Below are 23,936 nucleotides of genomic sequence, written 5' to 3'. Positions count from 1 at the left end.
ATTTCAAATATCTTTTCTCTAATTAAAATGTGTTCAAGTTTATTGAAAATAGTCGTTTTGCAATGTTAATATATACTGTTGTGAATGAATGCTTTGGACACTTACGAAAATTTTTGCATGCTTAAATTTTGTGGAAGTTAATCAAAATGGTTGTCCATTTTAGCTTTCTGGTTTAATCTTTTACATTTAACAAGAAGAAACAAACTATGCTCAATTAGGAGAGGATAAAAATGATAAAAAGATCATTTTCCTTCTCTCTTATGGAAAATGATAAACGATAAAATTAAGGATTGTGTTTAGCAACTCAATGAAAATATATAAAGCAATTGTTAAATATAGAGTTTTAAATAAAATTTGGAAAATGCTATTTGTACTTACAATTTTTACTTACATAACAATACGTGCTAACATGTCAGTTGTTGATATTTTAAAAATTATAAAATTTAAAATTCAAAATTTAAATTAAAAAAGAAAATTAATGAAATGGGTCTTGTACGTAAAATTGGAAGTATATGTAATATTACTCATAAAAATTTTATACTCTGTTGCCAACTTCAATTGTTTATTAATAAGTATTAGTGCACGTTTGAGATTGAAGAGATTAATTTAGCTTTTAACTTAAGACTTATAACTGAATAATTTAAGTAATAAATATTATTATTAAAATGTTATTTACTGTTTGAGAACCATATGTCTAAAGTAATTATAAACATATTACATTTGTTTGGAACCAAATTTTAAAAATATTTTAGCGACATAAAAAGTCATTTAATTTTTTAAAAATCATAATCATATTCTTGATAGAAATCAAATTTTATAATAAAAAAATAAAAAATAATTTAAAAGAATTTTCAATAATTAAAACGAAAAAAATCCTTTCATAAATGAGATAGCAATACAATAATGCATAAGAAAAGAGCAAAGTTGTAATTATATAAAAGTTATATAAGTATTTTTGCCCATTTAAAATTTTTTTTAAAGTGTAACAGCATTCTGTAATATTTAGAAAAGTAAATTTGAAGAATTTGATATTTTTCGTAAAATGTACTTTTTAATTTTTTTTATATTAAAAAATGCTTTAATACTGATAAAAAAGATGGTTGACCAGACACGAGCAGAATTGACTTGAAACAAATTCAAATGATATAAATCTAAATGACTTATGTTATGCGTACGATTTTTCTTATAAAAATCTTACAAACATTGATATTTTTCAGTTTCATTTTAAAATTTAAATTTTAAAATTTTTAATATATCAATAATTGATACTTAAAGAAATAATTTTTTTAAATATAATTAACATTTTTTTAATTATTTAAATCAAGTTAGGGTTGATTTTTTTTTCGTGATGATCTAACAAGAATCTGTATCATATAGCATGGATTGTCATCCCTAATTTAAAATGATTCTAAATTAGGGATGATGCTACTCGCTTATCAAATGATCAAAATTTTGATTGATATTTATTTATTTTTAATTTTTAAATTTTATTAAAACTAAAAAAATAAGTATAAAAAAAATATAAAACAAGAAAAATTGGGTCATATACGGGCTGAAAAAAATAAAATTGTGTAGTCATTTAAAAAAAATAAAATTTATTATTAAAATATTATTTTTTTTTAAATTCATCACGTAACGCTAGTATAATCACATTCAAATTATCATTTCTCATATATTTTAATGGAAATTCTGAGATTATTACACGTGTCAACTAAAAAAGCTTGAAGAGGCCCTGGGATTTGTCTCTATACGTTTCTCTGTCCCTCGCCCTCGGATGGTATTTCTATCTAATAATGATAACATACCACTGATAAATCAGCCGAACGAAATTGGGTTTTATACAAATGCTCTGAGGGCTTCTGTGGTAGGTGCTCGCCATCACTCTTAGCACGTAAGTTCCGAGGCTTCAGATTATCATCTTTATTGATGCATACGAAAAGGGGTTTCTGTATGTTGATCATATTTTCTCTGCGTTATTGAATGTTTGATCATATTATTTCTTTATGGTATATATGCTAGATTTTTTTTTTCGTTTTTGCGTTTGCTGAAACTACTCTGTGCTTCTTCTTTTTCTGCTTATCTTGATTAGCATGTCTTAACATAGTTGAAAAATTATGTAAAATTAGTACCTTTAATTTTTTTATTCCTTTGTTATGATCTTTATTTTTTATTTTTTATTTTTTTTCGTTGGTGAAATTGTGGAATATGGGGGTTATGTAGCTGACCTTGGGATTGTATGTAGTAATTACTTAAAGGGTTTGAAGGGAAGTTTTGGTTCTTGGATGGGTATGCTTGGGAAATGACCGGCGTTGGTTTCATCTACTGTTTTCCTGTGGTTGGTTGTATTTTTCATGAAGAAAGATATTCTATTGTGAGTTCTTCGTCTTCCTTTGGATGATTGCTAAGGCCAGTACCGTTTGTTTCTAGACTAATGACTTGATACTAATACTACTCTCGTATGATGATGGAATAACATCGCAAATTAATTCGTTAACTCTTTTCCATGTTCGAACAAATGTCACCATGTCATACGATTTAATATTTTTGGGGTTTTGCTGATTTGAAGCAAGCTAAACGTTTTTGAGCTTGTGATCTTCAAGGAATTAATGAGGCATCCTGATCATACCGAGGACATCATACCCCATCACTTTACTTGTTTGACTTGTTAAGCGAGTGACCATTGCGAAAAAAATTCTAGCATCTATTTTTTGGAATCCCATTGTTGCTTTGAATGTATAGTGATTATTGTTTGAAAAATTACTTAAAGGGTGATGGGAAGTTTTGGTTTTTGGATGGGTATGTTTGGGAAATGACCAGTGTTGTTTTCATCTACTATTTTGCCGTGGTTGGTTGTATTTTTCATGAAGAAAGATATTCTATTTGTGAGTTCTTCTTTTGAATGATTGTGAAGGCCAGTAGTTTTGTTTCCAGAGTAATGACCTGATATTGATACTACTCTTGTATGATGATGGAATAAGCATCACAAATTAATTCGTTAACTCTTTTCATGTATCTGTCCATGTTTGAGAAAATGGCCCCATGTCATACGATGTGATATTTTTAGGGCTTGGCTAATTTGAAGCAAGAACGTTTTTGAGCTTGTGATCTTTAAGGAATTGATGAGGCATCCTGATCATACCAAGGACATCATACCCGGTCACTTGTTTGAGTTGTTAAGCCAGTGACTATTGCAAAACAAATTTAGCATCTATTTTTGGGAGTCGTGTTGTTGCTTTGAACATATAGTGATTATTGTTTTTATTTTGTGAGACAAACTGTAATGTGGTAGTTTGGAGTTTATTTGAACTGAGTTAGGCCCAAACTTGTGTCTACTGGATTTGCTGTGGTATCCATATATTAGTGACTTTTAGGGTCGAGAGGGTTATATGTAATGTCTTTTATATCATATATGGCCTCTATGTGGTTTGTTGACATAATTAGAGGGAATGGTACCGTCAATATAATTTATTAAAAGTATTGATGTTATCTTACATGCAATTAACTATTCATGCGAGTGCTGCTGCATTCTTTTGTATATGATATTAATTAGGGGACGGAGCCACAATGGACTTAACTGGAATTGTTGTTGTTACCTTGAATGGATAAAAATCTGTTAGACATCTCAGGGCTGCTATAGCTGTTTTTCTTTTCACTTGTATAACTATCTAATTTAAGCAACAAACAAGCAAAAATGCGCCCCTCCCAAGTGGGAAAAATATGCAAGTGTGCTATTGAGGTTGGGTCATGGTTGATGGGCAGTAATCTGTTTCAACATCTCTTGGAGGAGAAACATAATTAAAACACTGTACTAGAGAAGATAAGCTAGAGGGTTTTTATTTTATATATTTATTTCCCAAGTCTTTGAGGGGATGGGGTTGAGGGGTGGCAGTGTGAAGGAGGCATGGGTTGGTGGTTGGTGGTGGAATGCAACGGTAGATCTCTTCTCTCCCTGTCCTTCTCTCTGTGTCTGTCTCTGTCTCCCCTGCTTGCAATTCTGCAAAAGTGAAAGAATTATTTACAAAACCTTGTGCCTGTTATTAAAATAATGAGAAAAAACAAGGATTTTAAAGAAAATGTGGCTTGCCTGTTTAAACTTGTCATTTTAGACACTGAATCACATTGGTTTTCTGTGTGTCATCATTGCATTGTGAACATTTGAACTGAAATGTGTGGTAACTTTTTATGGGTTATTGGTTTTTAGTGAACACTGAAATCCCTAGTTTATTCTTATTCTGTTGCCTCTTATAGATGCTCCTTTGGGGTAAGAAATGAGATTGCATTGCGGTCAGGGATATTTTGATCTGGATATTTTGATCTCATAAAAATATCATTTAATCTAGCTTCTGGAAATGTTTATAACTTCATATATATAACGAAATCATCCATGCAGAAAACTACATGAGTGCAGTGGTTGTCTGTCATCATTGAATTTGTAAGGTATCGTCTAAATAATTTTATATATTTTTTTTCTAAGTTAATATATTATATTAATAAGAATAGGCATAACCTAAGTACATAGAGGAATACAAGAGTTTACACAGTTAGGAGGAAGAAATAGAAACAAGAAAATCATGAAAATCTAGGGCATCGAAATCTACAGCTTTTGCCCAAAGGAATAAAGTTTTAACAGAATAATCTAATCTCTTCCAATGAGCGCTCCTTATCTTCAAAAGTCCGATCATTTCGTTCCTTCCATAGGCACCATAGAATACATTTAGGAATCATCTTCCACACAACTTTGATTTGTGGAATGCTGCCCAGATTCTTCTAGCTGGCCTGAACCTCGACTAAAGTAGCACGCATAACCCAAGCTAACTCCAATCTTCTGAAAACATCATCCTATAAAGACCTGGTGACCTCACAATGCAGTAGAAGACGATCCACAATCACACCATTCTTTCTGCACACACTGCACAATCCACAAAAATCACCCAGCATTTCGATAAGTATCCATAGTCAAAATCTTGCCCAAAGAAGCAGTCCAAGCGAAAAATACCACCTTGAGAGGTGCCTTATTTCTCCAAATACTTTTCCATGGAAAGTGATTGTGCTGCAGATCTATGAGGGTCTTATAAAAGGAACGAACAGAAAATTTACCTTTTCTAGTGGGTATCCACCACAACCTATCATTTCCCTGAGTTCTTAATCTCATGGCGTACAAGAGTCTGAAAAAATCAGCAAAGCTTGCAACTTTCTAATCATGGGCCGCCTTCATAAAGTTCCCATTCCATTAGATTGAGCCACCATACATCTCCATGAGGTTTGCCACAAATGCTTCCTCTTCACATGGAATCCTGAAAACTGTAGGGAATGTGTCTTAAAGGCTCTATCTTCGCACCATAAATCATGCTAGAATTTTATTTTAGATCCAGTGCCCATCACGATTCTAGTGTGTCATGCAAAAACACTCCAACCTATTCTAATGTGCTTCCAGACTCCCACTTCATAAACCCCTTGTACCTCCCTAGGACCCCCACCCCCCAAAATACCCCCTACTTGAAATCATTCACCAACTTCCATAAAACTTCCCTCTCCATGTTATACCGCCACAACCATTTCCTAAGAAGAGCCCGATTGAATACCCTCAAATTTCTAATTGCCAACCCTCCAATGGTGATTGGAGAGAATACCTTATCCCACTTGACTGGGTGGAACTTGAATTCATCCTCCAACCCACTCCAAAGGAAATCATGATGGAGTTTCTCAATTTGGATCACCACACTCGTTGTAATTGGGAACATATAAGAAATAAATTGGTGAATTGGACAGAGTGCTCTTTATTAGTGTGGTCCTACCTCCTTTTGACAAAATACAATCTCTTCCAACCTGTCAATCTACTTTCAATGTTCTCTATTACTTCATCCATATAGATTTAGCCCTGAAACCAACATGGGAAACGAGGAGACCTTATATTTGAGAGTGTTGGCCAACATCTAGAAGTTGAGAACATTTCCAAGTGGAACCAACTTCGAGTTGGATAAGTTCCCTTTCAATTTGGACATAGCTTCAAAGCAAAGTAAGAGTGCTCTTAAAGAATGAATCTGATTTTGCTCTGCCTCACAAAATATCGAAGTATCATTTGCAAACAATAAATGAGAGTGTTAAGAGTACCCCGATTGGTGTCACCAACCGAAAACCCAACTATAAAACCACTTCCAACCATAGTATACATCATTCTACTAAGTGCTTCCATAACAATGACAAAGAAGTGGGGACAAAGGATCTCCATGCTTTAGACTGTGAGAGCTGTTAAAGAAGCCAACTGGATTGTCATTCACCAATACTTAGAACCTTGTATAAGATACCCGGACATAATTTGCCCATAAAGTTTGCTATAATAATCAATAAATTCATGTGATTTATGCCTTTTGTGAGCAATATATCCTAGAATAAAAGATTATTTGGTTATTCACTTGATAGCGTGTATTGCTTTGGGGATTTGCTAGCTGAGGTCCTCCATGAACATTATCAAGACATAGGAACTGCTGGCTAGTCGTAAACATTGAATTCTGGTTGTGTTTTTGTTCACCATGATGTGGCTCTTTTCTGTGCAAGCTGATTTTTTATGGTGTTAATACACTTTTGACCCCTGAACTACCAGGTGTTTCACTTGGCACTCAACATTGCTAGGGCTTGTTTGGCACTCATCTCATCTAAAAAATTCTCATAATTTCTTTCCCAAACATCACTCAAATACAAACACTTTTCAACTTCAAATATTCAACTTTTTCATCTAATTATTACCTAATATTACAAATTTCCCTAACTTCCAAACAAAACACAAAAAAAAATTACTTTTTCAAATTTTAAAACAAAAATAATATTAAAAAAATATATTCTAATAATGCTTTACCTTTATAATATTTTTATTCAACTTTTTCTTTCTCATTTTCCAAAACCCAATAAAACATATTAACTCAAACTATTTTACTACTATTTACAAACCATTTCATTACTATTTACTACTATTTACAAACCATTTCATTACTATTTACAAAATTTTCATCTCATCTCACTTTCCAAACGAGCCCAAAACTCATGCAGTATGCTCTCCAACTATTGAAACTTTTAAAAGAGCATATTCCGTTAAGATTTGATGTAATAATTTTTGCCACATTGATCGATTATTATGCAGTATTTGATGATCTTCATGCCAATTGTGAGTTTGAAAGAAGTCTTAATGCTACCTTCACGATTCTCATATTGAAGAAACTAAGGGTAGTGGGTGTTAAGGACTCCGTCTCTATTAGGTTGCCGAGTGGGTTTACAAGATCGTTTATGTGGTTCTAACTAGTAGGAATGTACGGTGATAGACAAGATTTTCTTGAAACCTTAGCATACTGTTGTTAGAGGAAGAAAAATATTGGACTCTGTTCTTGTAGAAAGTCTATATAGTAGGCTTAGCTTTGGAGAGGTGTTATACAATTAGACGTTGAAAATGTTGATCATGTCAATTGGGATTTCCTTTGATACTTACTGAGTAGATTTGGGTATGAAAAAATGATGATCTTGGATAGCCAATTGTATCCAAATGGTGTTCCCCACCCTTCTCCCCCCCCACCCCCACCCCCAAGTGATTGGAACTCCATTTGGTTTCTTTGGTAGCTCTTGTGGCATTGTATCTCTTGGTCCCTTTTGCCTTTTTCATTATGATGGAGGCACTTATCAAAATGAAAATGTTATTTGCTTTAGTTTATGGAGGTTTTCTATCAGGTTTTTCTGTCGGGGCTAGGAACTTTGGTGTTCTCAACATATCATATCTTCTGTATGCAGATGACATTGTGTTGATTTGCTGGGTTAGTCTGAGTCAGATTGCACTTTATTCTTGTGTTTTGAAGAACTTTCCAGGTTGAAGCTTAATTTGGCTAACTTTGGGTTGGTTCCAATGGTCAAGTTATCAGTTTGAAAAGTTTGGTAGGTCTTCTAGGGTGCAACGTGTCCTCTATATTGATGAGGTACCTTGGCCTTCTTTTTGAGGGCCACTTCAAGATCAAGGCCATTTGGGATGGGTTATTGAGAAGATTGATTGTTGGCTGGCTGGTTGGAAGAGGATGATTTGTACAACGGAGTATGATTACTTGCATCAAGAGCAACCTTTCTAATCTATGTTCGTATTTCAAGTCTCTTTTTTCTCTCCCCTTTGGTGTAGAGGTCATATTTCACCTAGTAAATTTTGAAAAAGTATGTTTATCATCAAGAGCACCCTTTCTAATCTCTGTTCGTATTTCAAGTCTCTTTTTTCTCTCCCCTTTGGTGTAGAGGTCATATTTCACCTATTAAATTTTGCAAAAGTATGTTTTCTGCTCGAGGAAGGTAGATAAGTTTGGAAACTGTTTGTGTTTAGTCATGCACTCTTGGGAAGTGGTTTTGGTGGTATTAGAATGAAAGAGTCTTTTAAATTAACGTCCAGTACTTATCAAAAAAAAAAAAAGAATGAAAGAGTCCTTGTGTAGAGTATACTGTGTTCTAATTGTGGATGCATGTGGGTTGGCTGGTGTTCTAATGATGTACAAGGGCACCATGCTGTGGAAGAAAATTAGAAAAGGTTGGGGGAAATTGTCTACCCATTCTAAATTTTAGGTGGGAGACGGATCCAAGATCAAATTTTGTTATGATTGGGGGTGTGAAGATAGGACTCTCTAGGAAACTTTTCTGGTTGTGTGTAGTGTTGCTTATGCGACTGATGCTTCTATGGCAGTATATTGGGAGATATCTAGTTATTTTCCCCAATGGAATATAAACTTTATCAGAGTGCTCCAAGACTGTGAAATAGATGCCTTCATTGCATTCTTTAATCAGTTATATTCCATTAATTTGAGACGAATTTGCGAAGATAAGTTTATTTGCGCTTTCCAAAAAGGGGTGTTATGGTTCGCTCTTTCTATGATGCTCTCATCCCTCATGATAATAATCATTTCCCTTGGAATAGCATTTGGAGGTGAAAGATCCCTTTAAAGCTTCTATTTTTGCATCTGCAGGAAATATTCTCAGCATAGATAATCTAAGGAAAATACACTTTGTGGTGATTGATTGGTGTGCATGTCCAAGAGGAGTGGGGTGCCTGTTGACCACCTTTCACTCTATTACAAGATGGCCAGTGCTTTATGGAATGAATTTTTCGGACCAGTTGTTTTGGCTTAGTTCATGCCCAAAGGAGTGGTGGACCTTTTTCTCCCTTAGAAAGGGTTTAGGAAGAAGCCCAAAAATTGTAGTGGCTTGGAAGATGGTTCTTATTTGCCTAGTAGGGCGTGTATGAAGGGAACAGAATGATGAAAATTTTGAAAAGTGTGTATGGACATTGGAGGAGCTCAAAATTTTACTTTTTAGTACTCTCTTTGTTTGGCCAGCATCTATAGACTTTAATGGGCTAAACCCTTCATGATTTTCTTTTGTCTTTTTTCTCTTTCTAGCTAGATGACTCTCTTAAACCTTGTGTACTTGGATGCGCCTTTTGTGTTTTTAATGAAGCTTTATTAGTTATCATAAAAAATTGTGACACGCTGACATCTTAGGTGTAGTTTGGATAATGAGATGAGATGAGATGAGATGGTTTTAAATAAAAGTTGAATAAAATATTGTTAGAATATTATTTTTAAATATTATTATTGTTTTGAGATTTGAAAAAGTTGAATTGTTTATTATAGTTTGTGTGGGAATTTGGAAAAGTTGTAATGATGAGATGAGATGAAACTGTTTATGTATCCAAACTAAGCCTTAATGGTCCGACTTTGATGGATTGGTGCTTTTACCCAGTTCTTGACAGTTTGAGAGTGCATCATGTTGGTTTTAATAATTTGGGGTGCAAAGTGCAAAACACTTGGTAGTTCAGGGTGAAGTGTATCTAGCCATTTATATTGATCAAAAGTTGCATCCTTTTTCTTACCAACAGGAAATTGAGTGGACCTACTATTCCCAATTTTAATTCTTCATTCTTTTTATTTATTCTTTTGGTGGTGTGTTCCAGGGTGCTCGAATGAAAATGATTGAAACACCCTACATACATTCACGCTTTGGTGGTCTCATTTTTTATTCTTTCCTTTCTCCTTTTCCTTGTTTGCTATACTCTTTTTGTTAAATCTTTTATTTAGCTTGGATATCATTCGTCAGTAAACAAGATTGTTGTTCAGTGAACGGACCTTAGGTATTACTTTCTTTTTAGGTCGAACTATGTTTGGTCTAATTTCCTACTGTATGTCATGCAGTAAGAAGTGAAGGAACTATTCATTACCATACTGTCGAAGAATTCCAAAACCTCTTCTAAGAAGGCTTATGCATGATCGCCATGGATGTAAAAGGTATAACCTGGGTTGGGAACATATACCAGAAGTTTGAAGCTATGTGCTTAGAGGTGGAAGAAGTAATGTACCAGGTATGGCTTTTTGGTTAATTTGGCCTTTAGCTGTCCTCAAATTTTTAGTAGCAGTAGTTTTCTACTCCTTGCACGACTGCTCTGTCTACTAGTACTGTTACTACTACCTGACCTGTTATTTCTACTTTGACCGTATTTGCCTTGGTCTTCTTGTGAGACTCTTTTCGTATTAATTTTCTTTTTCTCTCTCTAGATGCTATCTGTGGTCATCTGTATGAGTGCCCCCTAATCTTGGTATATATATTGTGACCATCTGAACTCTTGGGCTTGATAGCTTCATTACTAGCTAAACATTAACTTGTATTATAATTATTTTTGGGTGTGCTTAATTGCTTCTAATTTTAAATTTTTATTACTTTTTGGGAAAAATTATGGTATTATTATCTTTTTTATTTTGGTACAGGACACAGTCAAATATGTTGAGAATCAGGTCCAGAATGTCGGGGAAAGTGTTAAAAAGTTCTATTCTGATGTTGTGCAAGATTTGGTTCCCCCATCTTCAGTTGATCCTGTGAAAGCTCTTGCCTCTGACTTATCTGTAGACCAATATTCCGATGTTGGGATCCATAAAAATTTGAAAGAAGCTGTTAAAAAAGTTCCTGTGAGAGTTGATGTGGATCATCTAACTGAGAATTCAAAAGTAATTGTTGGTATGGATAAGGATTTTGGCCGTGTACCATCTCTTCGAAAAAAGAAATTATCTCCATATTCTGTGGATTCTGTGAAAGGAACTTGCCCCAAGTTGTGTTCAGGACAACATAATAATGGAAGTATCTCCAATAACTCAAACATGGGTGTCAAAAATGGTCCAGGGCATGACAACTTTTCTGCAACTGAGATGTCGGAGGGAATCGTAAATGATCTGGGCAGAGCATCATCATGCCTTGAACTTCTGAAAGAAAATCATGGAGCATCATGTGACCACACAGTTAAGATTTCAGCTCCAGCTTTGGCTGAAGTTAGAGGCTTTGACTCCATATCAGAAAGTAGCAATGCACTTGAAAATGCTGGTGATCATATGAGTGATCCCTCAATTGCTAGTGCATCACCTGACTTGAGTGTTTTGGCTAGCTTCGTTAGAAACGAAGGAAAAGAAATGAGACTTCCAGACTCTGATGGCCTTTCAGCAGAGCCAAATGGTGAGTATTTTCTGGGTCACTTTTTTGCTATAGTTTTCCTCCACCTTTGCTGGTTGCTGTCTTTTCACTTCTGGTTTCGCAGCTGTAGACATTTGTACATTTAATGGGGCAAGTTCCCTTGTGGGCTTGTCACTCGATTCTGAAGTACGGCACAATGAATTTGATGATATGGAGGTTGTCTCTCATCCAGGTATATCATTGCATCTCATTTAAATCCTTCACATAAACCTCTTCCTCCTAATTTTTGAAAACAGGAGAAAGAGTTTGTACATATCGGTCTTTCTGATTTTGTTTTATATGAAAGTGATGAATGTATTCATACCTATTGCATGTTGCTCATTTTTACTTGTAAATCTTGCAGAAAGATCAGATGACTGGGGCTTGGATGGAATTGAGAGTACACTTTCAGAACCAGGAGTGGAAACCAGCCAACAATATGTTCAATTAAAGCTTGAGGAAACCTGTGTTCTTGTGGATGGAGATGAGCTTCATTTTGTACCGCACAAGGAAGGCAAACGCAGGCCATACAAGGTGCTCTCTCGCTCTCTCTGTGTGCGCATAGGTTGCATTTGTTTGTTCTAATTGCTGCTTCTATTTCAGAAAAAGATACGGGAAGCATTTTCTTCAAGAATGAGGTCAGCAAGGAAGGAGTACGAGCAGCTAGCAGTTTGGTATGGATATGATGGAGAATCCAATCAGGCATCCTCAGATAGTTCGATGGCAACTCATTCTGTGGTGGACACAAAGGAAACTAAAACCCAAGAATTCTCTGAAACTGAGTGGGAGCTCCTTTAGATTCCAGTATGCAACTTTGTGTAAATATTAGTCAACTTCAAAGCTTATGCAGGCTCCCATTGCAGCAAAGATTATGAAGGTATGATTCTGCGGAAGATTGACAGTAGTTGCCAAAGTTCCACGTGTTACAGAAATTACCTGTGATAATTTATAAATAGTCTTATAATGGTCAAGCCCTTCAGGATGAGGGTTAACAGCAGATCTTTATATGCCTACTAATATAATGGACAAACGTTTGTGCTCAGCATTGTCAATAAATGCTGTATTATCTCAAGTAGTGAACAAATCTCGATCCATTTCGTCTGTTGCTAATGCTGATTTGTTTAGAAGCTTCCAGGGACCATAAAAGCCAAAATCCACAAAGCAGCATTAGCAACAGATGCAATGTTCATAGTTTCTTCTCGAGGGAAGCCTTTGAGTTTGTGTCCTTGTGAGTTCATCCCCAAGTGAACACCCCTTACAGGTCTTGGTTAGGAAGACGAGGGCAGCATATAAATAGCCGAGTATGGGACCATTGCCAAGTCCGCTAATGAATCTGGGATTTATCTTGGAGAACCAACTTTCCATCCTCTCCCCTGCAAGATGATATTATTTGCCATTAAAGTCCTAAAATCATCTATAGAATATTATACTCTTAGCAACCCAAATTGTTATATTACTCCACCATGCTCACTGACCGCCGATCTTTTAAGGCCAGGAAGAAGTGCCGCCAAAAGATTAGGGTGTGGCCCTCACATGTCGCCATATATTTCAGCCTCTACTAACAAAATGTGCTACATGTGCGGCACAGTTGAGTCTCTCTCATGTTCAGAAACTCAAAAACAATGGGTGAGGTCTACGAGCCACTGCTGCCGGGTGTTTCTATTGTGTGCGGGCGTTGATCCCGGTCGTAACACTTTAGTTATCCATATATATTAGTGCTTTCCCTCATTAAGATTCTAGAGGAGGAAAATGTGGAAACTTATCACCAATACGGGGACAGTAGATTGTAGTGATCATTTCTCGGTAGCGGCTTCAAACTTCATCCGACTATCAATTGGACTTCAAACTACTTTGCTTAGCGATTCTCTCTTTAGCATAGATAAGGAACAAGAGGTCGGATCCAACTTAACGGACTTTTGTCATTTTTTCTGTTTTATGTTTATGCTACATCTATTGAAATTGAGTTTTTGTTACATCTATTGTAAAATAAACTAAGTACATTAACCAATGGCTGCTGGGCCAACGTACAGTACTAAAATGTATGGAAGTGGATAAGCTATATATTATTAATTAAACTGTAGAGGGTGGTTGAGGTTTGAAAATGTGTAAGCAAGAATAACACATAAAACTCCAAGAGTAGGAGCTTCTTCGAAGTCTCTATTTGTTTCTATGGAAATAAATGGGAAAGGGCACATGGCTGGCTGGCTGGCTGGCTATCATTGAGTTTGTCTGAAGATGAAAGAACATATATACTGTCCAATTAATCATGTGTCATCTTGCTTTATGAGTAAGGTATAGTCCTTCACTTATAAGCAACTTCTAATAAACATACAGTCAACTACTTCTTCTTTTCTCTCTTACTTTCTCCTCCTCTTTTAAGTAACTTCTAATAAACATATAGCCAATCCTCATTCATCCTGTCTAAAACAAAATTATCATTGATTGATTCTAACTCCCAATCAATCATTCTAAACCAGTACCATATATATTGCTAACATTGAGATATGGAATAATTGAGAATTTTGAATAATTGTCCGAGTTGTAAAATAATAATAATAAAAAAAAATTCTATTATAAGGTTGGTGTGTAGAACAAGATAATAAAATGCTTATATTGATTGCATAATTTGATTTGAAAAATAAAGTTTTAAAATTTAAATTTTAGTATTTAAGTTATGCGGATGGTATGTTATATACACTGACTTAATAATAAAATAATCCAATTATTTATAATTATCCATCTTCTTCAATTTCCTTTCTCTTCTCTTCAACCATTCCCCTAGCATAGTATGGTTAGGAGTTAATTTTTCTTTTTTCTCAAATTTTTGTTCTCTTTCGTCCTCCATCTATTACCATTTTCTTTCTACAGAATTCGTTAGAGGTTAACGCAAAGAGTATTTATTTATTTTTAAAATAATAATACGTCCAATCGTAGAGTGTATAAACACTATATAATTCTTTTTAAAAAGAATAAAATATATTCTTAAAAAATTAATTTTTTATTTTATAAATTTTATATTTACTTTTTTTAAAAAAAAAATAATATGACATTTATGAATTTGTGAATTAACGTGTCATTGGGGCTCACAATTCATTAATTAATTGTTAAATGCATTTTGTCTTATTTATTGTTTTTAGAATGAAACTTCTTTTGCACGCAGAGAAATATCGGGTCAGCCTTTCTGGCACAATAGGTACAAGCAGTACTGGGCCCTCATCTCCTACTTAGGGAAAGTAACATTTTATTTTTCTGATAAAACAGATACTTGGTTGGTTGATTAAATTAAAGAGAAGTCAAACTGAATTTGGACAAGTTTCTCAAATACTTATGCCATCTTTGATTCTTTATGGTAAATAATAAAATGTTTAATTTTCTAATGGGTAGCGGAAGGAAGTAAAAAACAAAGAAAAGGAAATTACAATTCAAAAGGCATGTTGACTTGGATAATTTTGCCGTTGAAAATGGGTGATTCACCGTCTTAACAAGATTTTCCAGAACACCATTACATGCAGCTGTCCTGCAATATCATCTCGGCATTTAGTTTATAGAATAGCTTATAATATATAGCTCGATATAAATGAAAATCTGGGGGTCTGTTATCAAGAGAAAGACCAAACATGCAAGTGATCACAATATATATATATATATATATATATGGGGAACATTGAAGAGAAACGTTTCTGTAAAGTTGGGGTGGAAGCCGCCTAGCATAGGATCTTCTTGGTCATGACTTTGTTTGAAGATGTGTTTGGATTGTTGTTCCAAGAGTAAGGAAAATGACTAATTTATAATTTTTTTTATAAATATATAAATATATATACACACACACACACACATGAAATGAAGGTATTTTTTAAATATTAGAAATTATTTTTAATGATGTAGCGTGACTACATTGATTAATTATAAGAGAATTACAAGTGTGTGTAAAAAAAAAAGGACAAATGAAAATCAAAGTCCGTCATGCTTACAAAGGAAGGATGTACCTCTATCTCTCTCTCTCTCTCTCTCTCTCTCTCTCCCCCCCCCCCCCCTCCTAATTGTCTTCAAAAACAAATCATATATTAATGATGTCAATGATCACCAGTTTGTAATGGCAGGTCCTATAACAAGAAAAAGCAAAGCATGTTATAATGTCAAAGGTATAGATGAGTTGATTGGATTAAAAGAAAAGAAACAAACAGTTAAGAAATCGATCAAATTAAATAAATGGCTTTAATTTCAGGTTTTCTTAGCTGATATATTCTATTATAAGCGATTGTTGCAATGATTCAAAATGTTATGGATTAATACTCTGTTTTAAGTCATGTTGCACTAATATCCCATAGCAAAAAGAGGCCCGTTGATGCATTTTAACATTGGGAAATTCACGAGAGAACTTCACCTTCTTTTTAAGAGACATGGGAGCGACGTATACCCTAATATATAGTTGGTGGGGGATTGAACTCCTAACCTTGGACTGTATGTATTATCCTTAAGGATTAGAGATGGTGCCATCCGACAGCCATTAATGACTGAAGAGCTAGTGTTCACGAGTTGAAAATTTTGAAAATAGGAGGCCGAGAAAAAGCACGTGGGAGGTGTATGTGACATAATTAGGAGAGCGCAAATACATGAATGCAGGGGCATGCACAGTACGTAGATCAGGACCAAAAACAAAACAAAGAAGAAAAACTAAACAAAATGAGACCATGCATGCATACCGTGGGCGTGGGGAAAGGATGAAGGGAGCGGGAGAGAGTGTTCAGGACGTTGCACGAAGAAATTACTTGAAAAGTACACATCTGGCGGCATCTCATTGGATTGGTTCTAGATAGGAGCTAGGGTGATGAAAAGGGCACATTCTTTCGATTGGTTTCTTTTGTCAGAAATCCTAAACCCAAGGAATGTGAGTTTAGAATTAGTGTCCGAATCTCATTTTTTTGTTTTTTTTTTTTTTTTAAAATTTAATGATTTTTTTTAATGATATTGTGAATTTTTTTATTTAAAAAAAAAAAAAAAAAACCTGTTTTGCCTTTCTCGGTGGGTTCCCAGGCTGGGAATGCTACTCTTCTTTATTCTCTTTATTTTATAATAAATTAAGCTGCAGCCATGTTTGAATATAAAAACTGGTCTGCCTGTCCTTGAAAAGAGAATGATTAATTTGCAAGCCTTGTCATTCTGTGCATGTCTTATCATCCAAATTAGTTAAGAGTTACTACCCCAATCATCATAACAAATTAATTATAATACGCGTTAACGTACAAGCTGGGAAAATGAAAGGACATTCACTGAATAAATGCCAGATTAAGACTTTCCAAATCAGTATCATCCTGTTTCAGAAGAGTTCCGAATTCGAGACCCAAAAACTGTCCCGAATATTCTGTTAACTAACGATGAAAGGACGTCGAAATAACCCATAGACTACAGCTAATTTATCCCCGGCCTCCACCTCCTTTGCTTGGGGTTAGTCCATCGGTACTTTAGCCCGCCCTGATCCCCTTACAAAGAATCCCAAGATGAGAGGACAGTAGCCACCTCCTTTTCATTGGGGTCGAAGGTCTATCTCTCCCCTAAATATCACTTCTTCGAGTCCTGACCAACGCGCATGGGTACGTACCTGCGAGGATTTGCCCAGCTTGCAATGTTAAATCGGAAGGGAATTGTCACCCTTTTATTTTTTTCTATAAATGTTAATTTCTTTATTAATTATTGTTGAATTTTATTAGTTTTCAATTTTGTTCTTGAACTTTTTATTTTATTACTTTTATAGTTTTCTAAAATATTTATTTTACTACTCCTCTTATGATTAGTAAGACCTGTTATATGGTAAGTCCTCAATTACCTCTAAGAATAGAGAATGAAGCATTAATTTGTTGTATCGAAGGGAGGTAAAGCTTAAAATAAGGAAAATATTTTAGTCATAAAGAGATTATACAAAAATTAACTTATAAATTAATGTGACTTGGTGTTGCAGTAAGTCAAATCGTAAAGTTAATTTATTATAAAATATATCTAACGGATTCTATGAAACTATATTAGTTTATAGATTTATTTTTTATAATTTCTTTATATCTATATCAATTCTCTTAAAAGAAATGGGTTTGATTATGTGAAATCATGAGTGGTGCCTTAAAGTGAGACAACTCGATCATGATTCCTTAAAATTTTTTAACCTACACTACCTTCTACAATTTAGAGAGATATACATAATATGTAGACTACACTATACTTAATGTTACCCTTGAAGTCAACATGCAATCTTAAATGTAATCGTACCTACATGTTATGTTTATCTCCTTTTGAATTAATTATGCATATAAGGTGTTTGAAATAAAAGTGATTAGAATCTCAGATGAGAGAACCGGCACAACCCGACAAGATTATACCTTGATTCCTACAAATTTCAAATCATATAATATGCATGCAACTTGTAGGCAGAGCAATATGATACATATTTTTCCACGTATCTCCGTTTTCTTTGAAAAGGGCTCTTGAAAGTTGAATCGCACACCAGAAAATAGCTATATAAAGCATATTGAATTCCATTTTTCCTGTTGGGGGTGTTGTCTCCCATCATTGCCCTTGAGAATCAAAATCATCATAATTCCAAAATTTTCAAATCAAGTAGTACTATTGGACAACCCCACAGGCCCCGGTTTAAAAAATCCATCTGAATATTTCACAATTCCCATTAGAAATTATTTAAAAAACAAAATAGAAAAGCCTCCCCATCACCCTTCCCTTCATTACGCATTATAAAAAGACTTGGTTTAGACAACTTTTTCTCTACTCCTCGTCCTTTTCTTGACTTCTTCTGGATCGCAACCCGAGGAAAATGGGATTCCTGCCATTGTTTCAAGCCTTGTTTCTCTTCCTGTCTCTGTTTTCTCATCAATCAGAAGCTGGGGATCTTATTTCCCTCAGCAATGCAACCAATTCCAGTACTCCTGCCAGAAAACTTGCAGGTTATAACTGCAACTTGTTTCGAGGAAAATGGGTATACGATTCTTCATACCCTCTCTACTCCGCCTCTTCCTGTCCCTTCATAGATCCACAATTCAACTGCCAGAAGTACGGCCGCCCTGACAACTCCTACCTCAAATACAGATGGCAGCCTTTCTCCTGCGCTTTACCCAGGTACCATTTTCTGCTATACTTTTGACGTTCATGCTTGTATTTATTATGCATGTGGATTGATGTGCAGAGGTGAATGAGTGTTGAATTGGCTCAGGTTTAATGGGTTACGTTTCTTGGAGAAGTGGAGGGGGAAGAAGATTATGTTCGTGGGAGACTCCCTGAGTTTGAATCAGTTTCAGTCTTTAACGTGCATGATTCACGCATGGGTGCCCAGGTCTAAGACAACCTTCATAAAGAGAGAGGGGCTGGCTTCAGTGACATTCGAGGTGAAGTAATTTCTGGTTTTTTGCTTTTAGTTTGTGGTTCGATTTTTCCATGCTGAATAATTAGCAGCAGTCATATATTCATCATGGTGACTCATCCTGTGCATGCACGTCTTCCCCTTTTTCTCTTTACCTTTCTCTTTTGACAAAAGGTAAAGTTCTTCCGTTTGAATTTAAGTTCATATATATTTTATAATTCCACCGATTTTTCTACTTATAATGAAGAAGAAATGAACTGTTTTGCTTTGTTCCGATAGGAGACCTTATGGTACCATGCACAGCACTTCCCTTTTGTTTTTAGGGTCAAAACCTGCCTTTAAACTGCTTTAAATAATTAAATTTACTCTATATCTATTTCTCTAACCGAATAAAAAATAAATAATGCTACTCATTATTTTTTTAATTATTTTTTTAATATAGTATTAAATGATTATAAATTATTTATTATATTTTATTTATAAAATTATTATTTAATATCGTGATGATGAGTGAATAGATTTTTTGGCAAAAGAATATTTGAGGATTATTTCATATATGGCTTGTTCACGAGTTTCACCTTGCTCACGGCGTTGAAAGGGCGGCAGCGTGGGCTAGACTTAGGAGGCCATGCTTAAGTTCAAACTTTGTAGATATATGTGTGTGTGTGTAATGCATTAAAGTAGAGCGTGATTGGTGGTAGGGCTTTCCAGTTTCCCTCCACTATCATGTGGGCCGGGGACTCTGCATGCATGTATGTCAGGTTGTTTGTATGTGCATGGTAATTAATGATTGTCATGTTAATGCAGACGAAGTTGCTCTGCTGCTAGGGGGTAATGAATCGGTTTTGAATAAAATTTAGTATCGAATTCTATTTGTACTATTTTATATTTTTTTTAAAATCGATACCCTCTTAAAATGCGTAAAGAATACTTAAAAAAGGGACTAGACATTAAACTTTTGTAATTATATATAGAAGTCAGCTAAGCGGGTAGTCAATTATGACAAGGGACTTTGGTCCCCCGGCCCTATGCTATATAGTTAATTTTGAAGTATTCTTAGGGCAAACTCGGTCTAGCTAGGTGATGATTGATCATGAGACCTGTTTACTGAATTAAAAGTTGATTTCCGCTTACTGATTTAAAGATTTTCAAGCAGCAGCAAATGGGGTTGTAAAAAAAAAATAAAAAAAAAATTAGTGAATAAATAAATTGGATAGGACCGAATCGATGAATTTAGTCCAGTATTGATTTTAGTTTTTTTAAAATTGATTAAAATCGATCTGATTTTAAGTTTTCTTTTTTTAAAATTGGACTGGACCAATTCTTATATATAAAGTAGTTTTGTATTATATGATAAATTACTAATTAATATAATATTAATTTTTTAAATCTTATATTACTATAATTTATTGTATTAATAATTATACTAATATTATATAGTGTATATTAATAATTATACTAATACTATATCAGTATATATTATAATATATTATAATATATCACTATATTATATATTATATCTCTAAATATGATTAGCTGCATTATTTATTTTTAATATAAAATAATTATTTTGACCAATTATATTAATAAAATGTATAAAAAATACATAAAAATGATCGTATGTAATAGAACTAATATAATTAATACACCAGAATATTTATATAAAAAATAAAAATATATAATATATAAGATAATATCATATTTACAAGAAAAAAATAAAATGGAGTCCTTCAACTTACAAGTAATTAGTGTGAATGATACACCCACTTTAATGGCATAATATTTACTTTAAAAGATTTAAATTTAAAATTAATATCTCTTGTAAATTAAATTATATATGTATCTTGGACTTTCTAAAAAAATTGTATAAATCTAAAATCATAAAAGAATTTTATTAAAAACTGACGTGATTGTATCAATGGTGGGGTTCTGTCTATTGTAGTTCTTAATGAGCTTTGTTCGTATATAGGACAGCTAGCTGATAGCCTGATCTTACTTAGACGTCCCTATACATAATATAAATATTAGTCATTAGTCAGTCATGAATAATGTAATTTAAGTTTCTTTATTAATTAAAAAATGTCGTGGCTGTGGTGTAACAAAAAAGGACCACTCGTTCCCCGTGGCTACATTGATAAGCCGATCGAGTTCTATGCTTATACGGCATCTCTTTCTCCTCAAAGCTGCAACGTGGGAAGTCGGACCACCATATATACTCTATAATGATAGTTGGAACTAACTGTTAAAGTGCACACCAGCAAAAGCCAATAGCAATAATTCATGATCTGACCTTTTCTCATAAAATTGACTATTTTTTAGACATTGACATTACAATAAGATTGTGAGTGTAGTTTGTTTTCTTATTTGGCATTACTGGAGACATTATTCTTTATGGAATCATTTTGAATGCTATCGTAATATACTCTCCGGGGGACAGGGCTATGGAGTTAAAATACTGCTGTACCGCACGCCATACCTGGTTGATCTTGTTAAAGAGAAGGGCGTTGGGCGAGTTTTGAAAATTGATTCCATAAAGAGTGGCAACGCATGGAGAGGCATGGACGTGCTGATCTTTAACTCGTGGCATTGGTGGACCCACACTGGGAGAACACAACCGTAAGATCATTAATTATCACATTTGGTCAATGGGTTGATGAGATGTTTACAAAATCTGAGATGTTTGCTCATGTTGTAGGTGGGATTATATGCAAGAGGGGAATAAATTGTACAAAGATATGAACCGGATGATTGCGTATTATAAAGGCCTCACAACCTGGGCTCGATGGGTCAACCTTAACGTTGAGGCTTCCAAAACCAAGGTCTTCTTCCTCGGGGTTTCTCCTACCCATTACGAGTATGCAAAAACCAACTCATCACATCATCATGAGTACCTTATAATTAATTACTTTGTAAGTGTATGTTCTGATCATTAACTGTGGTGTTCGCATGATTGATGTTGAATAGAGGCAAGGATTGGAACGAACCTGCAAAATCGTGCTCCGGTGAGAAACAGCCATTCTTTGGTCTAAGGTATCCGGCAGGCACACCCATGGCTTGGGTGGTTATAAACAAAGTGTTGGGCAGAATCAAGAAGCCAGTCTCCTTTTTAGATGTCACAATGCTCTCACAATATCGAAAAGATGCGCATCCTTCAGCTTATAGTGGTGAACATCGTGGCACTGCTGACTGCAGCCATTGGTGTCTCCCAGGGCTGCCAGATACTTGGAATGAACTCTTATATGCGAGACTCTTTAGTAATTAGTCTAATTATAAAGACACGGCTTGGCAACCCAATTGTTCTAAATTCTAGCTAGGAGCTCAATTTCCATTTTTCTTGTGGAAGTGGGCATGCATGCAATAAGAGGGGAAGTTCATGGATCAGTACTTGTAAAGTAATTTTTAGATTATTTTGGAATAAAGTTGCCTTGAATTGCAGGTGATATATATACCTTGGAATTAAAATTGAAACGCTCTGTATTTTAGCATTGCTAGTTGAAAGAACTTGTGCGATCGATGCTTGGAAATAGCTGAATTGAAATGAAAAGTGGCCTATCAAAAAGTTAAAAAAAAGGCTTTTTATAATTCTAAGGGGTGTGATCACACCAAATAGTGTACCCATTGGATTACACCTATCAATGAGGATGGTTTCCATGAGAGTGTTGGTTGAGTAAGTGTCACTTGCTAATGGTTGTGTCTCTTACCAACAAATGCCTTGTGGTCTATAAATAGAGACTATTCGTGCATAATTTGTATACTCGAAAACTCTCATGTCTATCACTAACTTGTGGGACAAATACCCTCATGGGAGTGTCACCATTTTGCCAAAATCTTGTCTATTTTTGTTCTATAAATCCTAACAGTGGTATTAGAGCCAGCTTGTCATGACAGAGGGATAATTGTTTTCTTGCATAGAGAAGACCATCAATAGGCAAATGCTGAGTTTGGCAACCATACTTGCATATTACAATCATCTTCGTAGACTCGTAGATCCAATGCAAATTCTTTTCAAATTACATTGGGAGGCCTTGAGTATATAGGGAATCTTCAGAATTTGGTAAGTAGATATTATTTTGAAGAAAACTATTGGAATATTTCACAAAAAGGCGAAAATCAGTTTTGCCCGAAATAGAGAAAAGTGAAATTTTTTCAAAAACTATTTTGGTTGGTCATCAAAGTTGCTCACCACCGTTAGAGTTCGAGAGTATTTGGGACACATCAGAAATAGGGTTGCTGTTGTCCAACTCATCGGAGTGAGGTGAATATCCCACTTTCACAAAGACAAACCTCCTTTGGGCAAGAGGAAGAAGACTATTGTGTTGGTTGAAACAGTGCCATTTCAACCAATGATCATCAATATAAAAAACTATCATGCTAAACGACAGTGTCGTTCAGCTGAGTGGAAAAGAAATCGACCACAAAATTTGACATTTTGGCATATTTGGGGAGCCAAACACTGCATCAGACGACACCTTTTCGAGGACCTTGGAAGCCATCCATAAGAAACAGCATGACATCATTTCAGACAAATCGAATGATGCGATTTTGTCTAGACCAGGCCTTCACCAAAAGGTAAGAATTCGAGCCTTGCCTCCAGCCCACTTCATTGAAGCTTGTGGGCTCATAAGGGACTAGACCCAAGCCCATGCCCAAGTCACCAGCTTGTAAGCCAACCCACAACTACAAGCTGCGGGCCCAAGTTGAAGACTGAGCCATGTACCGAGCCGTTGACCACCAGTTTTCTACGCCTGAACCACGTTAAACCTCCTGACTTGGTTTTCTAAATCGGTTAGGAAAAGTTTTGATTTTTTTTTTTTTCCGTTCTGGGTTGTTTTAAGCTCAATTTGGTCCATTCAAAAGCCTTTGTGCTCCGTATTTTGTATTAAATCACTATAGGGCTTCTGTTGGTCCAAATATTGCCATAAATTCCTTGAAAGGGGAGAAATATTTTCAATACTCAATCAGGCCATCACTTCCATTATTCTCCTTATTTAAAATATAATAAGAGGATGCTAGGCTGCCACCTTGGATTAAATCTAAGGATTATTATTATTATTAAGTTTGTAATAATTTT

At 34.8% G+C, this 23,936-nt stretch overlaps 2 protein-coding genes across 2 annotated transcripts; both read left to right on the top strand.

The window, feature by feature from the left end:
* The first annotated feature begins 1,737 nt into the window (after positions 1-1,737).
* On the top strand, positions 1,738-12,547 carry LOC122307559. The gene is made up of 6 exons (XM_043120485.1): positions 1,738-1,891; positions 10,203-10,369; positions 10,773-11,508; positions 11,591-11,698; positions 11,870-12,039; positions 12,109-12,547. The coding sequence occupies exons 2-6, from the start codon at positions 10,274-10,276 to the stop codon at positions 12,301-12,303; spliced, it is 1,305 nt and encodes a 434-aa protein (XP_042976419.1). The 5' UTR covers positions 1,738-1,891; positions 10,203-10,273; the 3' UTR covers positions 12,304-12,547.
* A 5,542-nt stretch (positions 12,548-18,089) lies between these two features.
* LOC122307560 (protein trichome birefringence-like 39) lies at positions 18,090-22,305 on the top strand. The gene is made up of 5 exons (XM_043120487.1): positions 18,090-18,624; positions 18,719-18,890; positions 21,303-21,481; positions 21,561-21,719; positions 21,830-22,305. Exons 1-5 carry the CDS (start codon positions 18,323-18,325, stop codon positions 22,125-22,127), a joined length of 1,110 nt encoding a protein of 369 aa, XP_042976421.1. The 5' UTR covers positions 18,090-18,322; the 3' UTR covers positions 22,128-22,305.
* Positions 22,306-23,936: the final 1,631 nt, after the last annotated feature.

This window comes from Carya illinoinensis, chromosome 4 (genome assembly GCF_018687715.1).
Source record: "Carya illinoinensis cultivar Pawnee chromosome 4, C.illinoinensisPawnee_v1, whole genome shotgun sequence".
Classification (NCBI taxonomy): Eukaryota; Viridiplantae; Streptophyta; class Magnoliopsida; order Fagales; family Juglandaceae; genus Carya; species Carya illinoinensis.
Note: the sequence above shows the minus strand (reverse complement) of the source record. Positions and strands in the feature narration are given on the sequence as shown.